This window comes from Seriola aureovittata, chromosome 1 (genome assembly GCF_021018895.1).
Source record: "Seriola aureovittata isolate HTS-2021-v1 ecotype China chromosome 1, ASM2101889v1, whole genome shotgun sequence".
NCBI lineage: Eukaryota > Metazoa > Chordata > Actinopteri > Carangiformes > Carangidae > Seriola > Seriola aureovittata.
Window position 1 is genome coordinate 1,035,677 of NC_079364.1, and position 25,996 is coordinate 1,061,672.

Sequence of the window (25,996 nt, forward strand, 5' to 3'; positions counted from 1 at the left end):
ACAAGCTAACGACACTTCCGGTTAAACATTTCAAAAATAAAAGCCGACGTACATTTTCATACTGCTACTGTCACAAGACTTGCACTAATTCAGACCCTGTAGTTAATAATAATAATAATAATAATAATAATACAGTATAAAATATAAAATAAAATACAAACAAATATACAGTAAAATTTTCATAAAACTTCCCTGAAGTTCCACAAAGTTAATATTAAGACTGGATAAAGATTTTATGTTATGATGTGAAAATCTGGGATTTGCCTTTAAAATAAATTTGACCTCCACCACATTGTCTCAGTGTAGATTTCTCTTTATGTCATCGGTTTAACAAACATAATCAAAGTGTAGCAACCAGTCAGGTTACATGTAATTACTCAAATGTAATTATTTAAAATCTGTTTACAAGTCTTTGAAAAAGTTAATTAGCACATCTTGATGGAAATGACAAAAATAAATGAAGCTGGATTAGAGTGTAGAAGAAAACCTCCCATGAAAAGTATTTTCTTTAATGGTGGTGAAAGTACAAACAGGAATTCCCATGTTTCTGATGTGATGTTGTGATTTCCAGGGACCCAGGAAGCCACAGGGTGGTGCTCCAACACAGCTATGATGCAGTAGACTGACCTACAGTACATTGTTAGTCTTTACAGATTCACTATAACCAACTGCATGTACGTGTGCATGTTGGATGCTCAGTCTACCCTGGTGGCACACTCACCATTTAGGGTTAGTCCTTATGCAGCGGCCCTCTGCTGCATGTCTTCCCTCCTCTCTCCCCAGCTGTTTACCTCCTCAATTCATGAGTTTTACTTGTTTACAAAAGAGAAATTGTCCAAATCCATAATGCAAAATTTTATTTTTTTTATTGTTTTTCAGTTACTTGGAGTGGAACAGGTTTATTTATTTATGTATCTATTCATTAATGTATTCATCTATCAATTCATTTGTTTTTGCTTCAAGGAGATCTACATGTTGGTCGGTTACTTTGACCAGCAGAGGTCGCCGTTGAGCTTTGATTTGAAAAACTTTTTTTTCATACAAACTGTGTTGAAAGCTTCCCTGGCTCGTAAAGCTTCACTTCACCATCACTAAGATACGCCTGCTACACGACAGCACCTTACACAATACAACAAACCTCAATCCAGACTAGATGTGTGAACTGCTGGACCTCTGCCTGAACATCACTTGGGGTGACTAAAGCTTGGCAGAGCTATGGGCTCACCAGTATCTGTGGCAAACCTTCAAATAGAGGAAGGAGAAAGCAGTACCTGAACTCTTAGAGGAACAACACTGTCTTTAATTAAAGACATTAAAGACGACAGGAAACCCCCCCACACAGACAAGAACCTACTCTTTGAGCCTCAACACCCACTGAAACACAAGCCAAATAAAAATGAGCTATTTCCACCTTCATGACAAAGTGTTTATATATCTCACCTGTTTACATTTTATGAAGGACTAAAGTAATGAAGAGTTGAGGGCGTGGCCTCTTTGAGTGACATGTGAGTGAGCGTATGTTTGCCAACAACCGGCATTCACCGAAGTCTCGGCTCCACACACGCCCTTCTTCTTTGACCATTTTTGGATTAGCTGGGCATTAGGGGCAGAGTACGGCACTGCCAAGATAGCGACTCTGAGCTTCAGAAACCAATGCCATCTTTATATAGCTGCAGCCTATGTGCAAATCCCACCAAGGAGTAATTTTAAGGTAAAAGATGGTGTCAGGTTTAATTTCCAATATTTATTTTAACAGCACAATGTGTGTTGAAAGATGAAAACAAAACAATAAAAAAAACCTCATTCTAGTTTCCTCTTAAGTAGTTCAAAACACCTGTACTGCTGGACTTAGTTCTACTTCCAGAAGTACTATGAAGTACTTTTACTATGTAGTTTTTTAGCAATCCACAATTAAAGTCCTTTCCAGAGGAGAAGAATAACATTTTCACCTGAATTTGATGTGATTGATAGATAGATAGATAGATAGATAGATAGATAGATAGATAGATAGATAGATAGATAGATAGATAGATACTTTATTTATCCCCGAGGGGAAATTCATGTGTCCATTAGCTTACTGTTGATAATATTGATAATAATAATAATAATAATAATAATAATAATAATAACAGTTGATAATAAATAACAATAATAATTAAATAAGCCACTTCCTTTGGCTGAGGTGTTGTACAGCCTGGTGGCAGTGGGAACAAAGGATCTCCTGAACCTCTCTGTTCTGCAGTGAGATGAGACATTTGCTGCAGCTGGAGCTGCTTCTCTGTCCTGCCAGAACATTGTAGAGAGGGTGGTTGGTATTGTCCAAGATGGCCTCCATCTTACATTGCATGCGTCTCTCCACAACAGTCCTGAGTGAGTCCAGACTCCTGCAGCACTGACCCAGCCTTTTCGACCAGCTTGTCCAGTCTCTTTGTGTTCTACTCGGACATGCTGCCGCCCCAGCAGACTGCAGCATTAAAGAGTCCACTGGTCACCGCCGACAGATAAAACATGTGCAGCATTTCACTGCAGACGTCAAAGGACCTGAGCCTCCTGAGGAAAAAGGGCCGGCTCTGCCCCTTCAGGTAGATGGCATCTGTGTTCAGGGACCAGTCCAGTTTACTGTCCAGGTGCACACCTAGGTATTTGTAAGGGTGCACCACCTCGGTGTCCTTCCCTCGAATGTTGACTGGCTGGAGGGTGGGCCTAGACCTCCAAAAGTCCATGGTTGTGGATGGTGTTAAATGCAATTGAGAAATCAAAGAACATAATCCTCATGTAACGACCTGGCTCATCCAAGTAAGAATCGGTGGAGCATGTAAAGGACGGCATCATCCACTCCAATATATTCTTTGTAGGCGGACTGTAGGGGGTCAAGTGCATGTTCAACCTGTGGCCTCAGAAGGTGGAGAACGGCGTAGAATAAAAAACATCAATCGACAAAATATATACTAATATATCCAAATATATTGCAAAAAACTATGAGCTGCCACTTGTTGCCAGCGCATCATTTGAAAGTAGTTCATGATCCTAATATATTTATACTTAGTACTTCTTAGACAACTTGCACAATTACTTTGAAGTACCTAATTGTGTAGTTTTTGAGTAATCCAAAACCAAAGTCCCTTCCAGAGAACAAGAATGAGAGTTTTTGCCTAACTTTGATGTGAGATATTTCATAATTTCATAAATAATAATTAAGGATGTAAGAATTGATTTCATATCGGCTTCATGGAGAAATTTAATCAAAACAACATTTACATGATTAAAAACTGCACATTCTCTCAGTATTTTTCAAAGCTCTTCCTCAGCTTCCTCTAGGTCATTTTGAGGATTTCAAGGGGTTTAAACCTTTGAGCTAAATGTCTGCTCACATGTTCACAGTCGTGATGGGTGGTGCCCTACATAGTCCTCACAGGGTGGACACCACCTATTGGTAATCATGATTCTCAATTGCCGACACTTTCTTTTTAAAGACAGGTGTTACACACCACACCTAACACCTGACTTTGTTCTCTTATTACAATCTGGCAAGAATTCACGTGCCAGCACTTTAATTGAGATTTAAATATCTCGTGCCTGAATCATTTTGAACTTTATGCAGTGGTTATGAGGTGTTGTGCTGTGTGGATCCGGAGTGGGTCTCTTCACAGAGTCCCAGCGTAATGACACCTTAAGAGGCCGGCCAGCGCCTCTCATGGCCCAGGCCAAAATATAGTCCGAACTGCAGCCATGATGTAGAGCCAGACATCTGCTCTTCCCTCCTTACAACACATCGTTCTGATCTGAAATCTCAGATCTACTGTTTTACATTCGACACATTCACCGTTTGACATTGACTTTTTACTGTTTCATTTGTTTCTAATTGGTTTAGTTTAGATTATTATTAAGTTTGATAATCTGCAGTTGAAACCTATTTACCACTGTAATCACACAGTGACAATGCTGAAATGCCAATGTTTAACAAGCATAAGTTTACCATGGTTACCACAGTTCAACAGTTAGCCTAAAAAATGTTTTTTAATTAAATTAAAATTAATCATCTTACCATGTTTTGTTACACGTGTGTTAAGTATGATTCAGTTAAAAACATTTGAATAGAAGATTCTGAATGACATTTAAGATTTTGAGGAAAACATCATCAGAACATTACAGGTACATTGTAAAAAAAAATCTAAATTTTACTGAAAATAACTCTTATAAATAACTTACTGTAATTTTACAGTAATTTTCTGGTTTTTTGTGAACAAAAGTCTGTAAAATGACAGAAATGATCTGTGAATTAACAGCCAAACTTTTATTTTAAGCATTATGCCAATAATAATGAATTACATTTATTTCCCATTTTTGTAAAGACAAATTACTGTATTATTCAAACAGTATTTTTCTGCTTTCTTAAATTAAATACAAATCTATGCAAAATGACAGTAATTATCTGTAATTAAAAATGATTGAAAAGATTCTCTGTAATTTCAGGGTAAATCTTATTAGTTTTACATTTATGTGACTTCTACATTCAAACTTTGTGATTCTGGATGAAACTTTTTTTCATCACATCAAACATTCAAACTTCAAACAAAAAGGTTTGAAGTACTGGAATGTATCCCAGCATGCACTGGGAGGAAAGCAGGAAAATGGTTTATCACACAACAACAACACACACACACACACACACACACATTCAGACCTATGGACAGTTTAGAGTCCTCAGTGAATGAAATGTCATGTCTTGTTCTAGTGATCAGAGTCCTGGAGGAAACACAAGGAGAACATGCAACACTGCAGGAAAGAACCAGGGTTGAAGCTGAACCAGGAGCTTCTTGCTGTTGTCTTCCTGCCTGGACTTTACTAGTCTGTGTGTTTGTGCCAGAAGAAACCATGTTTGGATGAGAGGGTGGAGCTGGGGAGGAGGGAGGGGTGGATCTGACCTGTTTTTCTAACACTAAGACTGATGATGAATAACGGCTCCTGGACTTTTTGCACCTTCCCTCCATCACTTATGGACGGCTGCAACAGCTTCCAGTCGACCTGTCAGACTGTTGCTCCGTCCTCACTGAGCTATGAAGGATTATTTTACATCTCTACAATGAAAACACTGATTCACCAAAGTGACTGTTAGATTCATCATGAGGCAGATGGTAAATATGAAGAAACACTCAGTACAATTTAATCACAGGTTTCTTTATTAAACACCTTTTCAATGACAACAATGAAGTTGTGAATAAAACTAATGAACATGAGCTGTACTACACTGACACCTGCTTCACCATCTGAACTGTCAGTGTTCAGTTCACACTAAAGAGTGTGTGAGGTCACACATCCGTCTCTGAGGTCACAGCATCACATCTATGAAGAGTCTGGTTCTGCTCCAGGTTGCAGTTCTGGTGGGTCAGTTCCATCTGTTTCCTGCTGAACACCGTTTCATGTTAAACTGGTCGATACTTTCACCTGTGAAGGTGGTGACTGTGCTGGAGCTGAACACATTCTGCTCTTCACATGTTGTTACTGTCGTCCATCAACAACAGTAGAAATGAAGCAAAAAAGCAAGAAAGTGAATCTGAACACTGAGGAAAGAGAATAATAAACAACTAGAAAATTCCTGGAGAACTTTTGAATGTTCCTGCTGCTTGGTGCCTGAACTTCACTCCTCGTTTCAATCTGTACAAAGGACGTGACTTTCAGTTTCGTTCATGTCGTAGAGACTCGTCCTGAAACTGACCTCAGTCACTGCAGCTGTCCCTCAGGAAGCCTGAAGCTGTGACGACTGAACACAATAACCTCACACTGATGGTTTAAACACAAATGGTTCCCCACAACCACAGCAAGACATGTACACACACATGTTCATGTACACACACATGTTCATGCCCCAACAGAAGTTGATCTGCTATAAGTCTATACCACTATATCCCCATAGAGACGATCACTTCTAAGATCAAACTTTTATGACCTATGACCGCTTACCTTTTTGAGACTCTTATTTTGAAAGTGTCTGTGCTTCTGTGTTTGGCATAACTCATTTTGTAGTTTAATTCAACCTTTTTAAACCTGCAAAATTAATCTGAATGAAAAATTCAAGTTTGCGCACATAAAAAAATAATTATGTTCAGCGACAAGATTTGTATTTGTTCAAGAAGAATATGAATCAAGACAAATGCTCAGTGGTGAGGTTAAACAAAGACAGGGAAAGAAATGCTTTTGTGGATGTCTGTGCAGTGTTAGGTTCACTGAATGTAGGACCACAAGATGCAGGCTCAGGACACCGAATAGGATGGGAATCACAAGTTTATTTTGTATAGAACCAGTAAGGGGACTGAGGGCCGATGTGGATCCAGGCTGTGGAGTTTCCAGAAGGTGAGTAGCTGAAGCAGAGCTGGTTGATGAGAGGAACGGAGCCAGAAAGCAGGACACAGGAACTAGACACCGGAGAATCACAGGTTAGAGCCAAAATCACAAAAAATACAAAGTAGTCAAACAGTAGTCTGAGGTTTACCACGGGTGGGTAACGGACGATCTGGCGAGGAGTGGAAGAATGAACTGGTCTTTTATCCTGCAGCAGTTTAGGTGGCTTGATTGTGAGATGAGGAGCAGGTGAGTGATTGCAACGGTTGTACAGCTGATTCCAGTTGACCTCCTGGCGCCGCCCCAGCTCCAGACAGACAAAGACACACCCACAAAAGGAGAAGGGAAAACATGGAGAAAACACAGGACCGTGACATGCAGACACAGCAGAAAACTGTAAAACTCCGTGTGCGACACCAACAACTGCAAATTTTGACCCTTGTAACGTCAGACTGTGGAAACAGAGTTTTACAGTTCTCTTCTCTGTATCAGGACACAGATGTTGACAAAACCATTTCTTCCTTTTACATGTGTTTGTTTAACTTCACCACTGATCATTTGTTCATAATTTACATTCAGACTTGAACAAATACAAATCTCTTCCTGCAGATTTATTTTACAGGTTAACACATGTTGATTTACAACTACAAACATTGGAATTGTTAAGGTCACTTTACAAGCTCAGCCATTTTGACCCTAATTTGAACCTATATGAATGGGGTGGAGTAATGTGCGTGACTTACCATTTCTTGCTGGGCAAGGTGTGGTTCTGGCCCGAGGTGGATTCTTCCCTATGAAAACACCAAAGGAAAAATAAGGACATGTCAAGCAGCTGCTCTTTTGACTATGAAATGTTTCTGAAGCATTCTAAGGACTTCAGAAGATAAAAGATGAATCAATCATCCATTTAAACCTCATTTAGCATATACTAATAAAAACAAGACTTAATAAATCTGAACAAGTGATACATGTACATGTGAAGAATTTGTAGTAGAGATCCACATCATATATATAAAAACAAACACATTAGTGGTGAGGCAACACAAAGACACTGGAAGAGGAAGAGCTTCTGTCAACGTCTGTGTCACATACTAAGCTCAAAATTCCTGCAAGTGTGTGACACTGAGGTTACAAGTAGAATTTACATTCAGGTGTGAAAATAGGATCTAAATTCAACTTGCAACCTCCATACATTTGCAGATTTATGAAGGAAAGGGCAAACTGCAGGACACATGGGTGGGAGGCTATAGCAGCATGAGGACGGGATGATGACATCACAAAGGCAGACTCTGAAAATAAGGTTTATTGCCAGGTAAGTTTTCACTTACAAGATATTTGGCTTGGTGTAGTATCCAATCAACGTATTCATAGGAAATAAATACTGCAACAGTCAAATATAAAAATAAAACAATGGAAACGATACTACACAACTATGAACAAAAGTGTTTTAGAATGACAAAACTCCTGCTGGGCAAGATGTGCAAAAGGTATTGATTAGGGGATGTGCAAAAGATCACAGTATAGACAATATCTGTCATGTGCAGGGATCATACCTCAAGGTGTTGATGTGATGTGGTTGATGATTGATGAGGCCAGATGCAGAAGAAAAGGCAGGTGCTGGTCCATCACTGGTGATGATTAGACTGGACTTCTGGTCCTGATACAGACAAACATGTGATAGGACAATTCCTTTAGATCATACAAGTTCTTTATATTCAAACATGTTAGGTCTGTAGTGTGAGTATAATAAATTTTGAGGATAGATATGAATATGCAAAAATACATACAGTATTATATTATGAGATAAATGCAAGGAAAAGAAGGGTAAACAACTAGAGGTGTGATAAGAAATCAATGTACACAGACTATATAACCAACAAATATGGATATACTGTAAAATACATAACCAATATAGGCAGTGGTATATTCATTATTAAGAATCAGCAGTATGAACATGTTTACACTGTGGGTCTGATTTAATCAGTGGTATAGACAAGTCTTACTTTTAAAATTGAATGATAGCATGTTACTCACCTGGACCCTCCTCACTGTGTCTGGACTCTCAGCTGTTGGTGAGACAGGTGGAGGCGGTATTGCACCTGTACTGGCTCAGGTCCTGATAAAGACAGAGGGATGGTGAAATCTCCTGAGAAATGTAAAGACCTAGTTCACTTTCAATCATGGCTGATCTCCTAACTAATGTAAAGTGGTTACAACATGGTGAACCGATCGACGTGTATTCACTGGGTCTACTGGGTCCATACAATCTCAAGTTACAGTCAGTTACAAAATGAGCCTAAAGTTACTGACGTCACTAGCTGCACAACAGACAAGACCAACAGACACAATCCTACTAACCGCTAAAACGTCTGTCCACAACGTCAATATCACCACCTGAAATGTTTGTCGGTACGGTTTGTCAGTCGTTGCGCTGATTATACCTTTAGCTAAAGAGCTAATGTTGACGCTACTCACCAGGCTAACAGGAAAGTTGTGAGCTCGGCATCAAACAGCATCTCTTTACTCTCAGAGCTTCTCCAGCGGTGGAAAACCACATCGAGATTTACTCGTGTTGCTTCTTTTCTTCGCCGTTGAACGTGGTTTCTTGGTGGGAGCGGTCCTTCGGGATGCAGATGAATATAATCTTTTAGGAGGGTCAGCCATTCCTGTGTTTCTGTGATGCTAACTTCAAGCGCTGCCGGAAGTAGTTGTTCTTCTTCGTGGGACTGAGGGCAGACTTGACGCTCCACTGACCCACACGGCGTCTAGTGTCACAAAGTGGTATTACAACACAGGACAGGTCGAGGCTGGCTGGTGAGCATGCGCGTTTCAGTAGATGACTGAAATACAACAGATGGAGGTCTTGATCATGACATCATCAATGTGGCTGCTTCACACACGGTTGATAGTGTTAATTCATTTTTTGAACATTTCAAACTAAAGTTCTGGCCACATCTTATATTGCACCTTTACAGCACAACGACCAAAGCTGACATTTAAAAGTGAAGCTACATGTTCTTTGCCCACATTGCAAACTAACTTAAAGTTTTGACACTTTGTTTAAACAAAGACATTTAGTTTAACTTGACTGATAATGACATTTGATGCATACAAAACATTTTGATTTGCTGTTACAGTATATAAATATATGCTTGGAATATAAAATACAATCATGCTTTACTTGATACTTGCATAAAATCTGTGATGTACAAATGTTTGTATTTACCCATTTTGCATTCAGGCCAGTAGATGTTGCACTGTCCACATGAAGCATCAAGATATAAACCCTTTGTGGAACCACTGTGCAGAGAAAGTAAAACCTCCGACGCTGTGGGACTCACATCCAGTACCAGGCAGGTGACTTCTGCAAGCAAAGAAGATACAACAGTGTGGGAGATTTTACTCACCGAGTATTTCACTAACTGACGGGACTGCTCACAGAGCCAGGTGTCAGTTCACTGCAGCCATGTTGGTTTTTAGCATCTGTATATGAAGTCATGGCACTGTCTCCCCAGTCACCTTATGTTGGCAGTCTTTATTTAGATATATATTTATATTAGATATTAACAGGGATGCTAATTTTGGCTAGCAAAGAAACAGGCTTAAAAAGAATTAACTGCTGACTCCTCTGAGTGTCTTTTAGAACAACTGAACGCAGAACAAGAAATTTTCAGGCAAACAACATGTTGGAGCTAACTTTGATGAACTGAAAACACAATGACAAGTCAAATGTCCGACACATCACTCTGAGGACATATCCGGATTAACAGGCAGGTCCACCTGTGTGTCTATCACTAAAGCCACCCTGCTTTAACTTCTATCATCTTTTAAATAGGACCGTAATTTAAAAAAAAGATGAATTAAAAAATCAAAGTTTAATGTTTGTCCACATATGTTGTCAGAACTATAAGGAGAATACTGTGGAAAACAAGATCAAACTGAATTAGAAGATACAAGCTAAAAACAACAGACCCCCCCCCTCAGCTCCACAGCCCCCCTCTTTCAGAGGTGACGTCATCACCTCCTCATTATAGGAACCTTAACAGGCAGATAGACCAATGGAGAAATGCCAGTTTTAGTTCTTCAGATCATCCCGGGGCTCTGAAGAACTATTTGTGAATAATTCTTCAGTATATTATATTTAATGAGAAATGTAAGAAAATTGATATGAATCAGTAAATATTGTATTTAGATTCTGCTTCTACAGGTTTTAACATTACTTTACACTTATAGATTCAATGTTAACACAAATACTGCAAGTTGAAGTTTGAGATCATTTTGGGGATTTTGATGGTTGATGAGGCCAGACGCAGAAGAAAAGGCAGGTGCTGGTCCATCACTGGGGAGGACTGGACTCGAATTCTGGTTCTGATACAGACAAACATGTGATAGAACAATTAGTTTAGATCGTATAAGTTCTTTATATTCAAACATGTTAGGTCTGTTGTGTGTGTATAATAAATAGTAAGGATGGATATGAATCTGGTTCTGGATCAAACAGTCTCTTTGTCTTACTTGTAACTGTAAGTTACTGACGCATCTAGCTGGACAGCGGCCTCAAGAACAGGCTGAATTCTACTACATAACTAAAACGTCTGTGGACATCATCGCTCATACATTTATGCCACTTGATGTGTTCGTCGGTACGGTTTGACATTTGCACTAATGATACTTTTCACTACAGACCAACATTAGATGTTACTCACCACGTCTAAAAGAAAAGTCCGGCATCAAACTGCATCTCTTTACCTGGAGCTGTCTCCAGCAGTGAGAAGACACCAGGATTTACTCCTGTTTGGCTTCTTTGCCGTTGAACATGGTTTCTATTCAGAGCGGGTCTTCGGGATGGAGATAAAGACCGCTTTGTAGGAGTTTTTTTTTTTAAATCGGGAGCTGTAACGTAACTTCAAGCTCTGGAGGAAGCTGTTGTTCGTGGGACTGAGGGCAGACTAGACGCGACACTGACTCACACAGCATCTAGTGTCAGCTAGTTGGTTAGCATGCTCATTTCAGTAAATATCTATAAAATATAATAGATCTTGGTCATGACATCATCAATGTGGCTCCTTCACATAATGTTGACAGTGTTAGTTCACTTGAACATTTGAAACTCAAATAAACCTTTAAGTGAACATTTTAAAGAAACCTTAACAATGAAATTAAATATTTTTTGTGCAACTGTTTTTATTCTAAGGAATCCTTAAATCAGACTTTAAGGAAAATCTTGACCTAAGGTGTTTTGTGCAAGTGACCCCTGCCTCTAATAAATTCCTGTTACCTTCTGCGGTTGAGGCAAATAAAGTAAGAAAGATATCGTGTTTCTTTAACTTTATCTCTGATCATTTTACAGTAAATCCAGCTGAAATCACAGCTCAGTCTTTGTCTTTCCCTGATGTGTTTGGTGATTTTGTCAGACGGCGTCATGGATATAAAATCAGGATTGTCTGTCTTGTCATGTTTCTTGGTCAGACTACAGCGTACTCGTCACATTCCTGTCACATGAAAATGATCAGTTGATTCTCAAAGCAAGAATGTTTTTTTTTTGTTTTTTTTTAAGTATATTTTTTGGGGCTTTTTATGCCTTTATTTGATAGTATAGTGGAGAGAGACAGGAAACAGGGAGGCAGAGAGGGGGAATGACATGCAGCGAAAGGCCGTCCGATGCGGGATTCGAACCGGGTCCAACTGCAGCGAGGACTGTAGCCTCTACACATGGGGCGCCTGCTTAGACCACTACGCTACACGATACCCCTCAAAGCAAGAATGTTTAGTGATTATGTACGACTTACGTAGGTATGAGACAGAAACTTCCACTTTCCTTCACAAGACCGAGAGAACCATATCGTCGCAGCTGTTGGCAGCAATTGTGCGTCACCAGCTTGCAAGTAAAATTTGGCAGCTTTTCCCACAACAAGTGCATTGGGTGTGACACCTGGAGAAATGCAGAATAAACAAGTACTAGAAAAGCAAGAGGCCCAAATGGGTGTGCACACCATTCAAATATAGTTTGCATGGGTGTTTTTTAAACCTTTGAGTCATTGATACCAGATACCGCCTGAGGTGGAGGAAGTAGTTGAAAACTGCTGTAAAAAACCGACATCATTGAGTTGTAATTGCATTCCTCCTAGTATCAGCTGGTTTCAGCTGAATTCACAATAAAGCTGTTCTCACTTACATGTTTTTCTGTTTCTGTTGTCACGACAACGGAACAAGTTTGAAATAGTGACTGAAACGTGGTCCATTAAGACGACATGTTAACCAGCAGTCGCCCAAGCTGCTGCTAAAATCCTGATTTTATAACCATGACGTTCACATCAGTTAAAGACAAAGTTGTAATGAGAAAAAACTGTTTTCCTCCATTTCGTGTAACGTTTTCTTTTAATCGGACTGGATGTTCTCTTTTAATGTATGAACAAACCGTATGAATTGATCTCCGCAAATAAATGTACACTTGATGATTAAGCTTAAGATAAACATACTTTGTACCCTGGATGAAATTTGAACTGTCTTCTTAAACATGTGTATTTGATAGTCACTGTATAAAAGAGCTAAGTTAGAGATTGGAGGGTGTCCAGACTCTTGATACCTTGTGGTGGAGAGAGACTGCACCCTATTTGGCCAAATAGTAATGTGTTGATCTTTGCCTCTGCCTATGATCATTGTGTTGATTGCTGGTTGTTCATTTTAATTTGACATATTGTTCAGTAATAAATCTTTGAATCTCGACAGACTCATTTTTGTCTGCTTTCCTCACCTTAGAGCAAAATTGCCTCTACAAAAGTCTGAGCTGTGATTTCACCAGGATTCACCCAGAGAGGAAGTTAGAAGAGACACAATATCTTTCTTATTTTGTCTCTCACAGTTCAACCGCTGTACTTCCTCAAAAAGTGTACGGCGCCTTTATTTACCTCAACTTCCTTAAAGTCTGACTTCAGGATTCCTTAAAAACAGTTGCACAAAACACATTTAATTTCATGCTTAAGGTTTATTTAAAATGTTCCCCTAAGTATTTAAGCATTGTCTCCTTATTTTGGTCTTATATTTAAGCAGGGTTCAAACTGTGGGGGGGGGGGGGGGGGGGGGGGCAGATGAAAGTGGATCAAAGTATCTTTAATCCACTAAAATTGGTAAACAGTGTTCAGCATGGACACAGGTCATCTGGGAGGAACTGGGAGTTGAGACTACCTAACGTTAGCTCGGCATGTTTCTCTGATAACTTATGATCCAAACGTTAAGGAAGTTTTTACCAGTAGTTTTTACCAGTAGCTGAATTATCACAGAGGCGTCCTCCTCTCCATAACCAACAGACCGGGGGGTTAAAACCAGTAGAAACACAGAATAAAGCAGTCTAATGTTATAATTTAGATTTTCTCTGATGCTGTTCAGCGGACATCGGATGTCAGGGACCGGCTGGGAGCCAAGCCGCCCAATGTTTGCTTGGCTTGTTTCTCTGATAACCTAGGAACCAGACATGCGACGTCTAAAATCCTTCATCTGGTTAAAATATATAGTTGAAAACCAACAAAATCTTAAAAGTATATCTTAAAAATGTTGGCTTAAAACCTGATAAAAAGTCAATTTGGAAACTTCTGGTAGGAAACCACAACGTCGACCGACTCATTGACAGGAGTCCAAATGAAACGGAGCATTACCATGATTAAAATGTGGGATCTTTCGAGGTTTGAAAATTGCTGGAAACATTTAGGATAATGTAGTTAGTTCAGTACGTACAGCCCACAGAGGGGCTAGCATGACTGTTGATTCTTAGCCTTGTGCATTTATTCACTTCATGGTCAGTCTCAAGGAAATTTCATTGAAAATATTGGAGTCATGTTGCATGTAGGTAGCTACATATAAATATCTAAATAGAAACAGCTCCTTCTACACAACAGAGTCACTCATTTGCATAGAATGCAGTTGTAGTTAATGATCAAGGAATGGGGTTTGGCTTAACTTTGTTAAATTCTTTTTTTATTCTGTAGTGGTGATTGACGGTAAAAGTACATATAATTATCAAATTAGATAATTACCAAGCGCAGTGCCAAGTGATGGTTTCACCACAGTCCCAGCCCTCTGCATGACAGCCTGCAGCTTGAATGTGATACAGGTGTTTGTTCATACTTTAGAAGTTAATCTTACATGTGTAATCACCAGGCCCATAGTTGTTTCTATACATTACTCTGTCATCTGTCAGTTGTTTATCTTGTCAGTCTTAGAGAGGTTTAGTTGATGCTGGTGTTCCTTCATCCATGTGGATGTCAGAGAGACAGTTGGGTCATCTGGTGGGAACAAGGTGGTGTTTATAGCAAAGAGGAGGGGTCCCAGTACTGATCCTTGGGGCACCTCTATAAGGGCGGGACGCGGGGGGTACCAACCCTCTGATACAACCCATAGGCTTACCGAACCTCGGTTGTCATGGTTACAGTAATAAACATGCCATCTGTATACCTATCTACCTTCATTTCAAGTGCAAGTTTTCAACAATGATCACGTGTTGGTTTTCTTCTTAAATTGTTTTAGTTTCTTCGTTACCGCAGTGATCCAGATTAGGCTGGTTCTGTATTCCAACATTATATCAACCCCAGCTGATGAAGTACAGTATTACTTCAGTAGGGCAGGTTTGAGCTGCTGATGGTCAAGAAAAATATCTCTAACATTTAAGTTTAGTCCTGAGAAGTCCATGTACTACTTATTATTTATTGGAGATAAAAGAGAAAGGTGATTGAATTTAATTAAACAGTGAATGCCTGTCGACACATCACGTGCAAATTACATTTCTAGTTCCTACTGCAGTAGATGTTTCCAGGACCACAATTTGCCAGGATGACACACACACACACACACACACACACACACACACGAAAACAAAAATGAAAAAAAAATCAAAACAGACATTAAAATAATACGACAAAACACAACAACCATTAATTCAAGAGACACACTTCAACCATTTGGCATGTGGGATCTTTCGAGGTTTGAAAATTGCTGGAAACATTTAGGATAATGTAGTTAGTTCAGTACGTACAGCCCACAGAGGGGCTAGCATGACTGTTGATTCTTAGCCTTGTGCATTTATTCACTTCATGGTCAGTCTCAAGGAAATTTCATTGAAAATATTGGAGTCATGTTGCATGTAGGTAGCTACATATAAATATCTAAATAGAAACAGCTCCTTCTACACAACAGAGTCACTCATTTGCATAGATTCCCAGGAGGATCCCTCCAGCGAGTTCTGGGTCCCCCCCGGGATCTTCTCCCAGTTGGATGTGTCTAAGAAACCTCCAAAGGAAGGCGCCTTGGAGGCATCCTTATCAGATGCCTGAACCACCTCAACTGGCTGAGCCCAGACAACCCTACGGAGAAAATTCATTTCAGCTACCTGTAGTCGCAATCTCATTGTTTCGGTCACTACCCAGAGCTCATGACCAGAGGTGAGGATCAGTACGTAGATCGACTGGTAAAATTGTTCTGGTACAACGTCTGCATTACTGCTGACACTGCACCGATCCGTCTCTCGACCTCCCGCTCCATCTGACCCTCACTCATGGACAAGATCCTGAGATACTTGAAGTCCTTCTCTTGGGGCAGCAACTCACCCTAGACCCAGAGGGGTGGTTCCTGCCTCTCCTTTTTAATCTTCCCTCTTCTTTTTAAATTATCAGTACGTAAAAGGACACAAACGTATATATAATATGGATTGTTAAATGAGAAATGAATCAATTTGTCTTTAATGTTCAGGTGAACCGAACCATTGTCTGGCCCCTCTCTTCTTATATCCAGACAAACATCCACATTTAAAGAAATTCAACCACATCAGTTGGAAACTGTCTTTAAAATCATTAGAGGGGGAACTGTGCAGGAATGTACGTTGAAGAATAATATCATATACAGTCCCCTGATTTTTTTAGGTTCATAACACTCACGATAAGAACTCTCTTTCTCCCCCGCCAGATAAATAAAATTAATTAGTCTTTGATAAACACTAATCAGGTTTAATAATTGAGGTATGTGTTGTTAATGGAGGAATTTGAACAAGGCGTTTACGGTACAAAGTGTTTGGTTTGGTGAAAACCAGTTCTTAGAGACGGAGCTATTGTTCTCACACATAGTATTCATTCCTTTTAACCTAACAGCACCGGGTCCAGCTTCAGTTCTCTATATAAAGGGCAGCAGTTGGATGTGAACAGCAGAGAATCTGAAGACAAAGTTCAGTTCTAGACATCATGGCTTCCACACTGGTGCTGCTGGTCCCAGTGCTCCTGGTCTCACTGGTTACCGCTTCACATCACTTAGGGGGAACCGCGACCTTCACCTACAGAGGACAAAACCCTGACGGATCACACAGGGTGAGAGATATGATAACGTTATGTAACATTCACTGTAGATCATGTCATATTCTGGGAATCTCCTCTCTCATCACTTTTTATTATTATTTGTATTATGTTTGTTTTGTTGGAACATCATTATTGTAGTTGTTCTGACAGAATACAGACAATTTTAATTCAGTAAATTTCTTGAGTCTATTTTATCTTTTTACCTTGTTCAACATCTTTGAACAGGCTACACAGAATTATTATTATTATTATTATTATCATTAGCCTTTTCACAGCACCTCATCAAGAATCTAATGAAAGAATAAATAAATAAAATATTTTAAAAATAGATGAAAGTTATTTTTTTGTGAGTGCTTGGGGGTCATGTGACATAGGCTTTATACACGTGTCCACAACACGTACAGCAACAGCGCTCCCACATTTCTTTATCTCTGGCTTTAAGAATGGAAAAATAGTTTTGCTTTAAATTCCAGTTTTCATACTCGCTGACAGCTTGATCCAAGGTGTCCATGGAGAGTTCAGATTGTGTTCTTGTGTTTTAACTTGTTCATGAAAAAAAGGAGAATGCTGTATGATTTCTTTTGCAAATGAAATTAGGGTTAGGAGTTGGATATCTGGATCACTTGGAGCTGGACGACCTTCTGACTGTGATTCAGGCTGCAGTTTTAATTTGCTCTTTTTCCACAGGTGGACATTCGCAACAGGGACACGTACGATGGATGTGGGTCGTTTCTTGACTGGAACTGTTACAGTGGCGACTGTGGCGTGAACAACAGCAATCGGACAGGTGTGGTTGACGAGAGTGTCAATTCACCGGCCACTACCTCACAATGGTGTGAAACTGAAACAGTCGTCAGGAAGACTGTGCAGACTGACAAACCTTTTCAAGAGAGGTGGGTGTTTTTTTATTCTTTATATAAAACGTTTTAATATTGTTGCTGCTGTTCGTAACCTTTGTTTATTACATAAAGTCTGTTCAGTTCCACACATCTGTATCTGCAGTATTGTAAGTGTTGTCTCCACACTAACAGGGCAGCTTCCTGTTGCTGGATTGCAACACGCAACTCGCTGAGAGACTGGAGTCTGCTGACTCTTGTGGATCTGGGAACAAGATCTGACACCAGAAAACCAAACAGATCACCAGACATTGCCATTCTGCCTTTCCTCCGGTGAGTTTCCTGCAGTCACCATGAAACTACTAACTAACCTCTGAGAACACCCTCCTGTTTTCAACTGCTGATTTCATCTCTTGAGCTTTAATAACTGGTGTGAATGTGTCTATTCAAGAGTTCCTGAGAACTGCCCACGGACATACAACCTGATGTCCTATGATCCTGATGACGACCAGGTTCGATGCCGACATGGAATCCTCAGCGAAAAAGAGTGTCACGGGTGCAACCCGCCTTCAGGCTTCCACTTGGATCAGGTTAGTTGGAAAATCTTTTTCCTAATAAATTATATATTAATGGATTGATGCTCTGCTTCTCTTAACTGCTAAGTGTTCATGTTTTTAGGAATCTTGCACATTACACTACTACAATGCAAGCGCCCACCCAAGTGTTTTTGGATTTGAGTTGGTGGTGGAAGACTTCCCGAGACGCGACATCACACTGACCTACTCAGACGGGTCCAAGTACAACAAGGCTCCACTGCCTCGGTTTAGGGGAAGGAGAGCCGTTTCCCAACAGCCAGGGGGTAGTACAACTTCTGGGCCATCAACTGCACAGACCACAGGATTCATTTCTTCTACTTTGTGGTTGTCTACATCCGAAGCCACAGTCACAGCCTCAACAACAACCACAGCACAACCATCCACAGCCACAGCCTCAACCATAGCCACAGACACACAATCATCTGCAGCCACAACCACAACCACAACCACAGCCTCAACCACAGCCTCAACCACAGCCTCAACCACAGCCTCAACCACAGCCTCAACCACAACCACAACCACAGCCTCAACCACAGCCTCAACCACAGCCTCAACCACAGCCTCAACCACAGCCTCAACCACAGCACAATCATCCGCAGCCACAGCCACAGCCTCAACCACAGCACAATCATCCGCAGCCACAGCCACAAACAACCCTGGTCCTCTCAGTAAACTGCCTTTGCAATTCTCTGTACTTGGTAAGGAAGAGTTTACTTGTCCTCATACATGTCCAAATGAACTCATACTGAGCAAACAGCTGCTGTAGCCTCTACTTTACAAATATTGACATCAAGAATCCAAATGAAGAAAACTTTGAGCAAAAACCTGATTTTAAAAAAATCTTTAACGTTGTATATATTCAGTTAACTGTTGTGTGTAATGTGTTTATGAAGCTCCACGGCTCCATTTCCAAGTCATGATTTGTATATTAAAGGTTTTAGGAGGATTATTTAGCCTATGACGTAGCAAGATTTTCTCAACACATGCAGGAGGATTCAAAGCTTTTGTTTATGACAGTAGCACAGCGGCAGTTCACTCATAGCTACTGAATTTTTATTGCACTTTGGGATTTAAATTGATCTTTTTTAACTCCAGTGGACCCACCTGCTCCCTCATGTAAGTACGGAGACTTCTTGCCCAAGTTAGTGGATCCAACTCCTCAGAACGGAGAACAACTCTCCGGAGAGGTCAACAAAGAGCTGGAGATCAGAGTCAAAGCCTTTGCTTCAAAAGCAAAGTAAGTGAAAACCAACACGTTCAGCGAGGCGGCAAAACGTTGTCATCATATCAGCGTGTGTTACAAGTGAGTTAAATCAGTGACAACAAAGAAATGTCTTTTGTTTTCACACAGAATACAGAACGTTATCCTCAGTGGGCCGCAGAACATCAGCAAGCACAAGAACACGCAGGGCGAGTTCGTCATCAGGTGGACGCCTACGGCTGACGACGTGGGAGCTTATCACCCAATCTGCTTTGCGGTTGAAGCAGTGAAAACGTGAGCCGTGGGTTCATTTCCTCTATGACAGATCAGTGTTTGTGAGAGAAACCATCATTTAACTTTTTTACATATTTTGCAGGTCTGCTGTGAACAGCATAAGCAACGGCACGGTTCGAGTCTATCAGTCTGAGATGAGGTGTATCGTGGTGAAAATCAGGTCAAAGGATGGTGAGACTTCACAGTTTTCTTTTTTTCTTTAGGTTTGTTTTCTCATTTTGTTAATTTTATTTGAGAGCTGCCAACAACACCAAAAAAGTGGTAAACACTCAAAATATCATTATAGTACAGTTCAGGGTTGTAAAAAATATTGTTTTTCTACGTAAACACACAAATGCAGCAGAAAAACATCATAAATAAAACTATAATAAACTCTATTTGTATGTCTTCAAATCACTGAAAATATTAGTGATTCACAGTTTTAAAAATGTTATACAATGAGCTACAGTGATAAACATGGAAATAAAGTTATGTTACTATAAATAAAACATGCTCATTGTATTCCCCAGGGAGTAGACAGACCCCAGAGGGTTAAGATAATATATTCCTTTATTAATCCCACAGTTGGGAAATTTGCAGCGTCACAGCAGCAAAGTGGAAAGTACAAAGAAAGAAAAACAAACTGCAAAGTGACAAAAAAACAAATACCTAAAAAAGATAAATAATATAATAAAATATAATTTGTACAATTAAATACTTAGATATACAAGATACAAAATACAAAAAGTAGCAGCAGATAACTTGTTGACAGATAACTTGTAACTTTACTACCTACAATTAATATCAATATGAAGTTAAATATATACTATAATATTCAGTATATTTTGACATATATACATGACTGAATTTAAAAATATTTCCATCTAAAATGATAAAATATTTACAGATATGAATATTTTCAGTCATAATAGTTAAAATATACACATGTCGTTGCAGTTGAATCCCACGTGGTCTGCAATGAGTCGACAATGACAGTACATATTCTCAAATCGACGCTGCATGGAATCACTGAGGATCATCTGAAGCTCAGTGATTCCACCAACACCGCCTGCAACCTGTCGACACACTCCAACAGCACCCACGTCATCGCCGTCGTCCCCCTCAACGCGTGCGGCACCCAGATCGAGGTAACGAGGGGTCGTTTGTTCCGTCACGTTACCGGTGTTTCCTTTTTGTTTTCGTAAACTGTGTGAGGACTGAATGCCTGACTTTTTCCCCCCACAGGAAGATGATGAGTTCCTCACATTCAAGAATGAAATCACCAGCGTGGACAAGAGCACCGACCTGATCACCAGGAAGCACCAGCTGGAGGTGAACTTCTGCTGCCAGTACCCCAAACGAGGAAACATAACACTGAGCTTCACGGCGCACAGGGAGAACGTCACAGTGTGGGACAAGGGCTACGGCACCTTCACCTACAACTTCGAGTTCTACCCCAACAACCTGTACCAGCAAAGCATCGACGGAGGCTTATACCCTCTGGAGTATTACCTGCAGAGCAGGATCTACATGCAGATAGAGGCCACATCTTCACTCAACAACACCGAGCTGTTCATCGACTCCTGCAGCGCCGCACCATTTGACAACCCCAACTACCATCCAACCTACCCCATCATTGAGAATGGGTATGAAACATATTAAATGTCTCTTTTCCACTTCTAGATGATTATCTCCTCTCATCCAACAAGTCAGCATTTAAAAGTCGTGATTTGGCAGCGAGTGCAGAGGCGATGTTCTTATCTTTTTCTTTTTTCTTTTCTTTGACCAGGTGCAAAGTGGACCCAACTGTTGAGATCTACACACCCGACCACAACAAACAGTTCAGGTTCAGCATGAAGGCCTTCAAGTTCATTGGACTATACGACCAGGTGAGTAGTGAATTAGTTTGATCAGGCGACTGTAAATGTCTCCTGTTGTAATATTTTCTAAATGCTTGAAGAGATACTGCCACATTTTGGGAACTACGCTGATTCAGCACTACTCTCATGCCTGTGTAGCCTAGCTTAGCATAGAGGGCCCTGACAGGGGCAAAAAACAGAATAGACGCTCCTCTATAAACATGTAACATCTAAAACAACAAGATGTAGTTTTACTGGAGAGTTCCTGGAGTTTTACACTTTTAAATGAGATATTTTGCACAAGTTATTGAGCTTTATAGATGCTGCTACATAGATTTTGTGACTAGGCTAGCTGTATGCTAACATAAGATAACCAGCTCATTTTTAAGAGACAGATGTGAGTGGAGGTGGTTGAACTAGTCCTTTAAACAAATTGCAATTCATAATTTTCTTTTACATAGATAGATATATACTTTATTAATCCCTTAGGGGAAAATCAGATGTCCAGCAGCGCATTAGTAATAATAATAATAATAATAATAAAAGTTTTGAAAATGACTCAGATGAACAGTAATTGAGGATTAAGAGGAGCAGAGGTTTGACCACAGGAGGCAACAGTCTGTCTGCTGATATAATGACATTGTGTCTCGTTGTGTTCAGGTGTACGTCACCTGTTCAGTCCTGATGTGTGAGGCAGGAAACCCCAACACCAGGGCCTCGCAGGGCTGCATCAACTCCACGTGGACGAGCGGTCACCATCACATCGGAAAGAGAGAGACTGTCATCCAGAGCACGAACCACTTCATTTCCCAGGGCCCCCTGCGCTTGAGGAGATCGGTAGAGACCCCCGCAGCCACAGGTATGAAAACAGGTGTTTCCTCAACAGCACACCTGCGTTATTTGAGTTCGATTTTGGACACGACTGAATTCAAATTGTGTTTCTCTTTCCTCCAGTGACCAACCCGGGCCTGAACCTGAACCTGGTATTCATCGCTGGCTGTCTTCTTGCAGTCATCGGCATGATCTGCGGAGTGGTCACGTACAAGGTCAAAATGTCAAAGGTCAACTACAAACCTCTGCTTGAAAGTTAAGACAGCGCTTGAAAACTCAGTCTTACATGAAGTATATCAGAATATTTAAACCTTTAGTTAGATGATTTTTTTTCCAGTAGGTTTTTGGGTGTTCATGTATATCTTCATTCACACATTTAAATGAATTAACCTTACTTATACCTCATTAGAAATGTCCACAGCTACATGTGTATAAGCTGTGGACATACCGCAATCAGGAGAAATATATCTGTGCAACTGGAAAATCATAGAGAAACTTTAATATGAAATAACACTGATAGTACTACAGCTGCTCTGTTAATGTTATAAGGTGTGGGATGACAATTATTATTTATAACCGATTCTATTTGTATTTACTACAGTATGATTTAATGCAAAAATGTTTATTTTTATGTCATAGTCATTATATTTAAGGTTTTCAAAGGCAAATGAATGTAAGAAACTTAACAATAAAATATATTCACGCATATTTTTGCTTATGTCCTTATTAATTATCTTTCCTCTCTCACACACACAAACACACAGATATTTCTAATAATGTATTATGTATGCTCTGTTCTGAAGTTATTACTGAATTTATACCATAACACTGTCCTGTTGCTGAACCTCGTCACATTTCAGACACACGGTTTATAAACTAGAATCTGTTACATGTAGGAAAATATACAGACTCTCAACTCAACTCAACTCAACTTTATTTATAGAGCACTTTAAATACAGCCAAAGCTGACACAAAGTGCTGTACATAATAACATGAAAACATCGATAAAATAGCAAATAAAAAACAATAAAAGCAATAAAACAAATGCCGTCTCATGCTGGATCAAAACCAAGGAATAAAAGTAGGTTTTTAGATGGACAGTGAGGGAGCTTGTCTAATGTGGAGAGGGAAGTCGTTCCACAAACTGGGAGCAGCAACAGAAAAAGCTCTGTCTCCTCTGAGCCTCCGCTTAGACCTCGGTACCTCCAGGAGCAGCTGATCAGCTGACCTGAGGCACCGGGCAGGAGCGTAGGGGTGAAGCAGCTCAGAGAGGTAGGGTGGGGCCAGACCATTTAGGGATTTAAAAACAAATAAAAGAATCTTGAAATGAACTCTAAAAGGCAACCAGTGGAGGGAGGCCAGAATGGGGGTGATGTGCTCCCTCTTACGTGTTCCAGTTTTGGACCAACTGGAGACGTGCAAGGGAGGACTGACTGACTCCAGAATAAAGTGCGTTACAGTAATCCAGCCGTGATGTGATGAAGGCATGGATTACTGTCTCAAAGTGCTCTCGTGCAAGAATTGGCATCACTTTTGCCAGCTGCCTAAGGTGGAAAAAGCTGGACTTAACAACAGCGCTAATCTGTTGGTATAGTTTAAAGTTACTGTCCATTTTAAAACCCAAGTTAGAAACTGTTGGCTTCACATACGATGCCAGAGGGCCCAAATCAACAGGAGGGGGATCACATGAACTATTGGGACCAAGTACCATCACTTCTGTTTTTTTCTCATTGAAATTCAAAAAGTTTAAAGCCATCCAGGCTTTAATGTCATCAAGACATGCTAGAAGTGGAATCAGAGAGAAGGCATCTTTCTTTTTCAGTGGCACATATATTTGGCTGTCATCAGCATAACAATTGAAGGCGATTCCGTGCTTTCTGAGAATAGAACCCAGAGGAAGCAGGTATAGGGAGAACAGCAACGGCCCTAGGATTGAGCCTTGTGGAACCCCATAATACAGAGGAGCGGGGCCGGACTCACATCCAGCAAGGCTTACGCACATGGTTCTGTCTGCCAGGTAGGACCTAAACCATTCCAGAGCACTACCAGAAATTCGAACAAGGTGCTGCAGCCTAGCTACTAAAATATTGTGGTCCACTGTATCAAATGCTGCGGTCAAGTCCAGCAGGACAAGAATCACATAATCCCCAGAATCATTTGCCAGGAGGATGTCATTAAAAACCCTTATTAGAGACAGACAACTAATTAAGCAGCAAACAACAATGTGAATCCATAAGTAAAGGAGGGTTATAAACTGTAAAGGCAAACAGCAATACTGTCACCTTGGCAAGTGTTGTTGATGTAGCTCTGAGGTGTATAAATTAAAGACTACTACTACTAGAGGTGGCAAGATGAGACAAGACTAGATGAGATATGATAAGATGAGATGAGTTATGATAAGATGAGATGAGATGAGATAAACCTTTAAGGATCACCCGTAGAGGAAATTCAAATTGACACAGCAGCACAAAGGCACAAATGTAATAAAGAAATAAAATAAGAATAGAAACAGAATCTAGAACAAATAAAGTAAATTAAAAACGATATACAATGACATAGAAATGCAAATTAAGTCTCAAGCATGTAACCACCTGATGAGTCATCACTAAACCTCCCTTCACAAACTGCAAAAGCAAATTGTGAGCTATCAAAATACTTAATTTTCTCTCCATTGACTCATCATTTCAGTATTTGTCTAAATGATCTGCACTTTTTTATTTATTCTGCTATGTTAAATGTTCAGTAAATTTTATTTTCCAACCAGCTTGGGCAACATCCAAAATTCAATATACAGTCAAAATGTAAGTACTGGCCAAATATCACCATCATTCATTCATCATTTTATAAACCTGTATTTATATTTCTTATTTTTATTGTATTTCATTCTATTTACATTCTATTATTCTAATTACTATTATATTTTATTATTATTATATTTATTATTACATACATTACTGCATTGCATTATACAAGATATGTGGTGTTGATAAACCACAAGATGGCGCCACTATTGTCTTTATTGTGAGTCCTACATTAATACGTATTGTTTTATCAGTAATTTCATCTGCTGCAGCTGAATGTAGGTCACTCAGTGAAGTAGTTACATTTTTATAACGTTACTCAATATTATATATTCTGTATTATCTATGATAAAGACGTTTGACCCATCAATCCGTACTGTTTACCATCATTTATGGGGATGAGTTACGGAGCTATTTGCAGCAATTTGAACATTAATGCAAAGAGGGAAATGTAAAATTTTTAATTTCAGTTATATTATATTGTAATTTTACCTTTTTTGTTGCTGAAAAAACTTCTGTAGCAGGTTTTCTACAAAGAATTAAATGTTTAAAAAAAATTGCAATATGAAATCATAAGGTTTTCATGTTAAATGAAATATATGTGGATTCATATGTTGTTATCAACAGTTTACATTAGAATATATACCTTCATAAATGACAACTCAGTAAAGGAAATAGCTCATGTGACTGTAGAGGTAATGGACCGTAGTTCGACACTGTGGCCAATGAATAAAAAAAAAGTCTTGTGGACATTTAAAAATTAAAGTTTTCTCCCTGTAACTTCAGCTGTGTGGATTCTTACCTGAGAGAGGAACCGACAGAGGTGCTGCTTTTCCCTTTTCCTCCTGTTGCCGACCTGGGACGCGCTCCCTTCCCGTGGACTACCCGGCTAATGAGAGGCGCTAGCGACGCGGAGCCCACCATTG

The 25,996-nt window shown here is 39.9% G+C and overlaps 1 protein-coding gene and 1 long non-coding RNA gene across 4 annotated transcripts; one reads left to right on the forward strand and one right to left on the reverse strand.

Moving 5' to 3' along the window:
* Positions 1-5,157: 5,157 nt before the first annotated feature.
* On the reverse strand, positions 5,158-25,994 carry LOC130167336 (uncharacterized). 3 transcript variants are annotated; one of them, XR_008827276.1, is made up of 8 exons: positions 25,873-25,994; positions 9,566-9,703; positions 8,815-9,104; positions 8,374-8,455; positions 7,893-7,996; positions 7,083-7,130; positions 6,491-6,631; positions 5,158-6,413 (listed from the first exon to the last, which is right to left on the reverse strand). It is a non-coding gene; the product is annotated as an uncharacterized LOC130167336 (long non-coding RNA). The 3 variants fall into 3 exon arrangements; XR_008827272.1 differs by having other exon boundaries at positions 8,815-9,179; XR_008827275.1 differs by having other exon boundaries at positions 6,491-6,646; positions 8,815-9,179.
* On the forward strand, positions 17,733-22,977 carry LOC130167193 (uncharacterized). The gene is made up of 11 exons (XM_056373159.1): positions 17,733-17,842; positions 17,961-18,099; positions 18,188-18,803; positions 19,201-19,342; positions 19,457-19,600; positions 19,683-19,771; positions 20,537-20,727; positions 20,825-21,225; positions 21,369-21,468; positions 22,099-22,297; positions 22,393-22,977. Exons 2-11 carry the CDS (start codon positions 17,995-17,997, stop codon positions 22,527-22,529), a joined length of 2,124 nt encoding a protein of 707 aa, XP_056229134.1. The 5' UTR covers positions 17,733-17,842; positions 17,961-17,994; the 3' UTR covers positions 22,530-22,977.
* Positions 25,995-25,996: the final 2 nt, after the last annotated feature.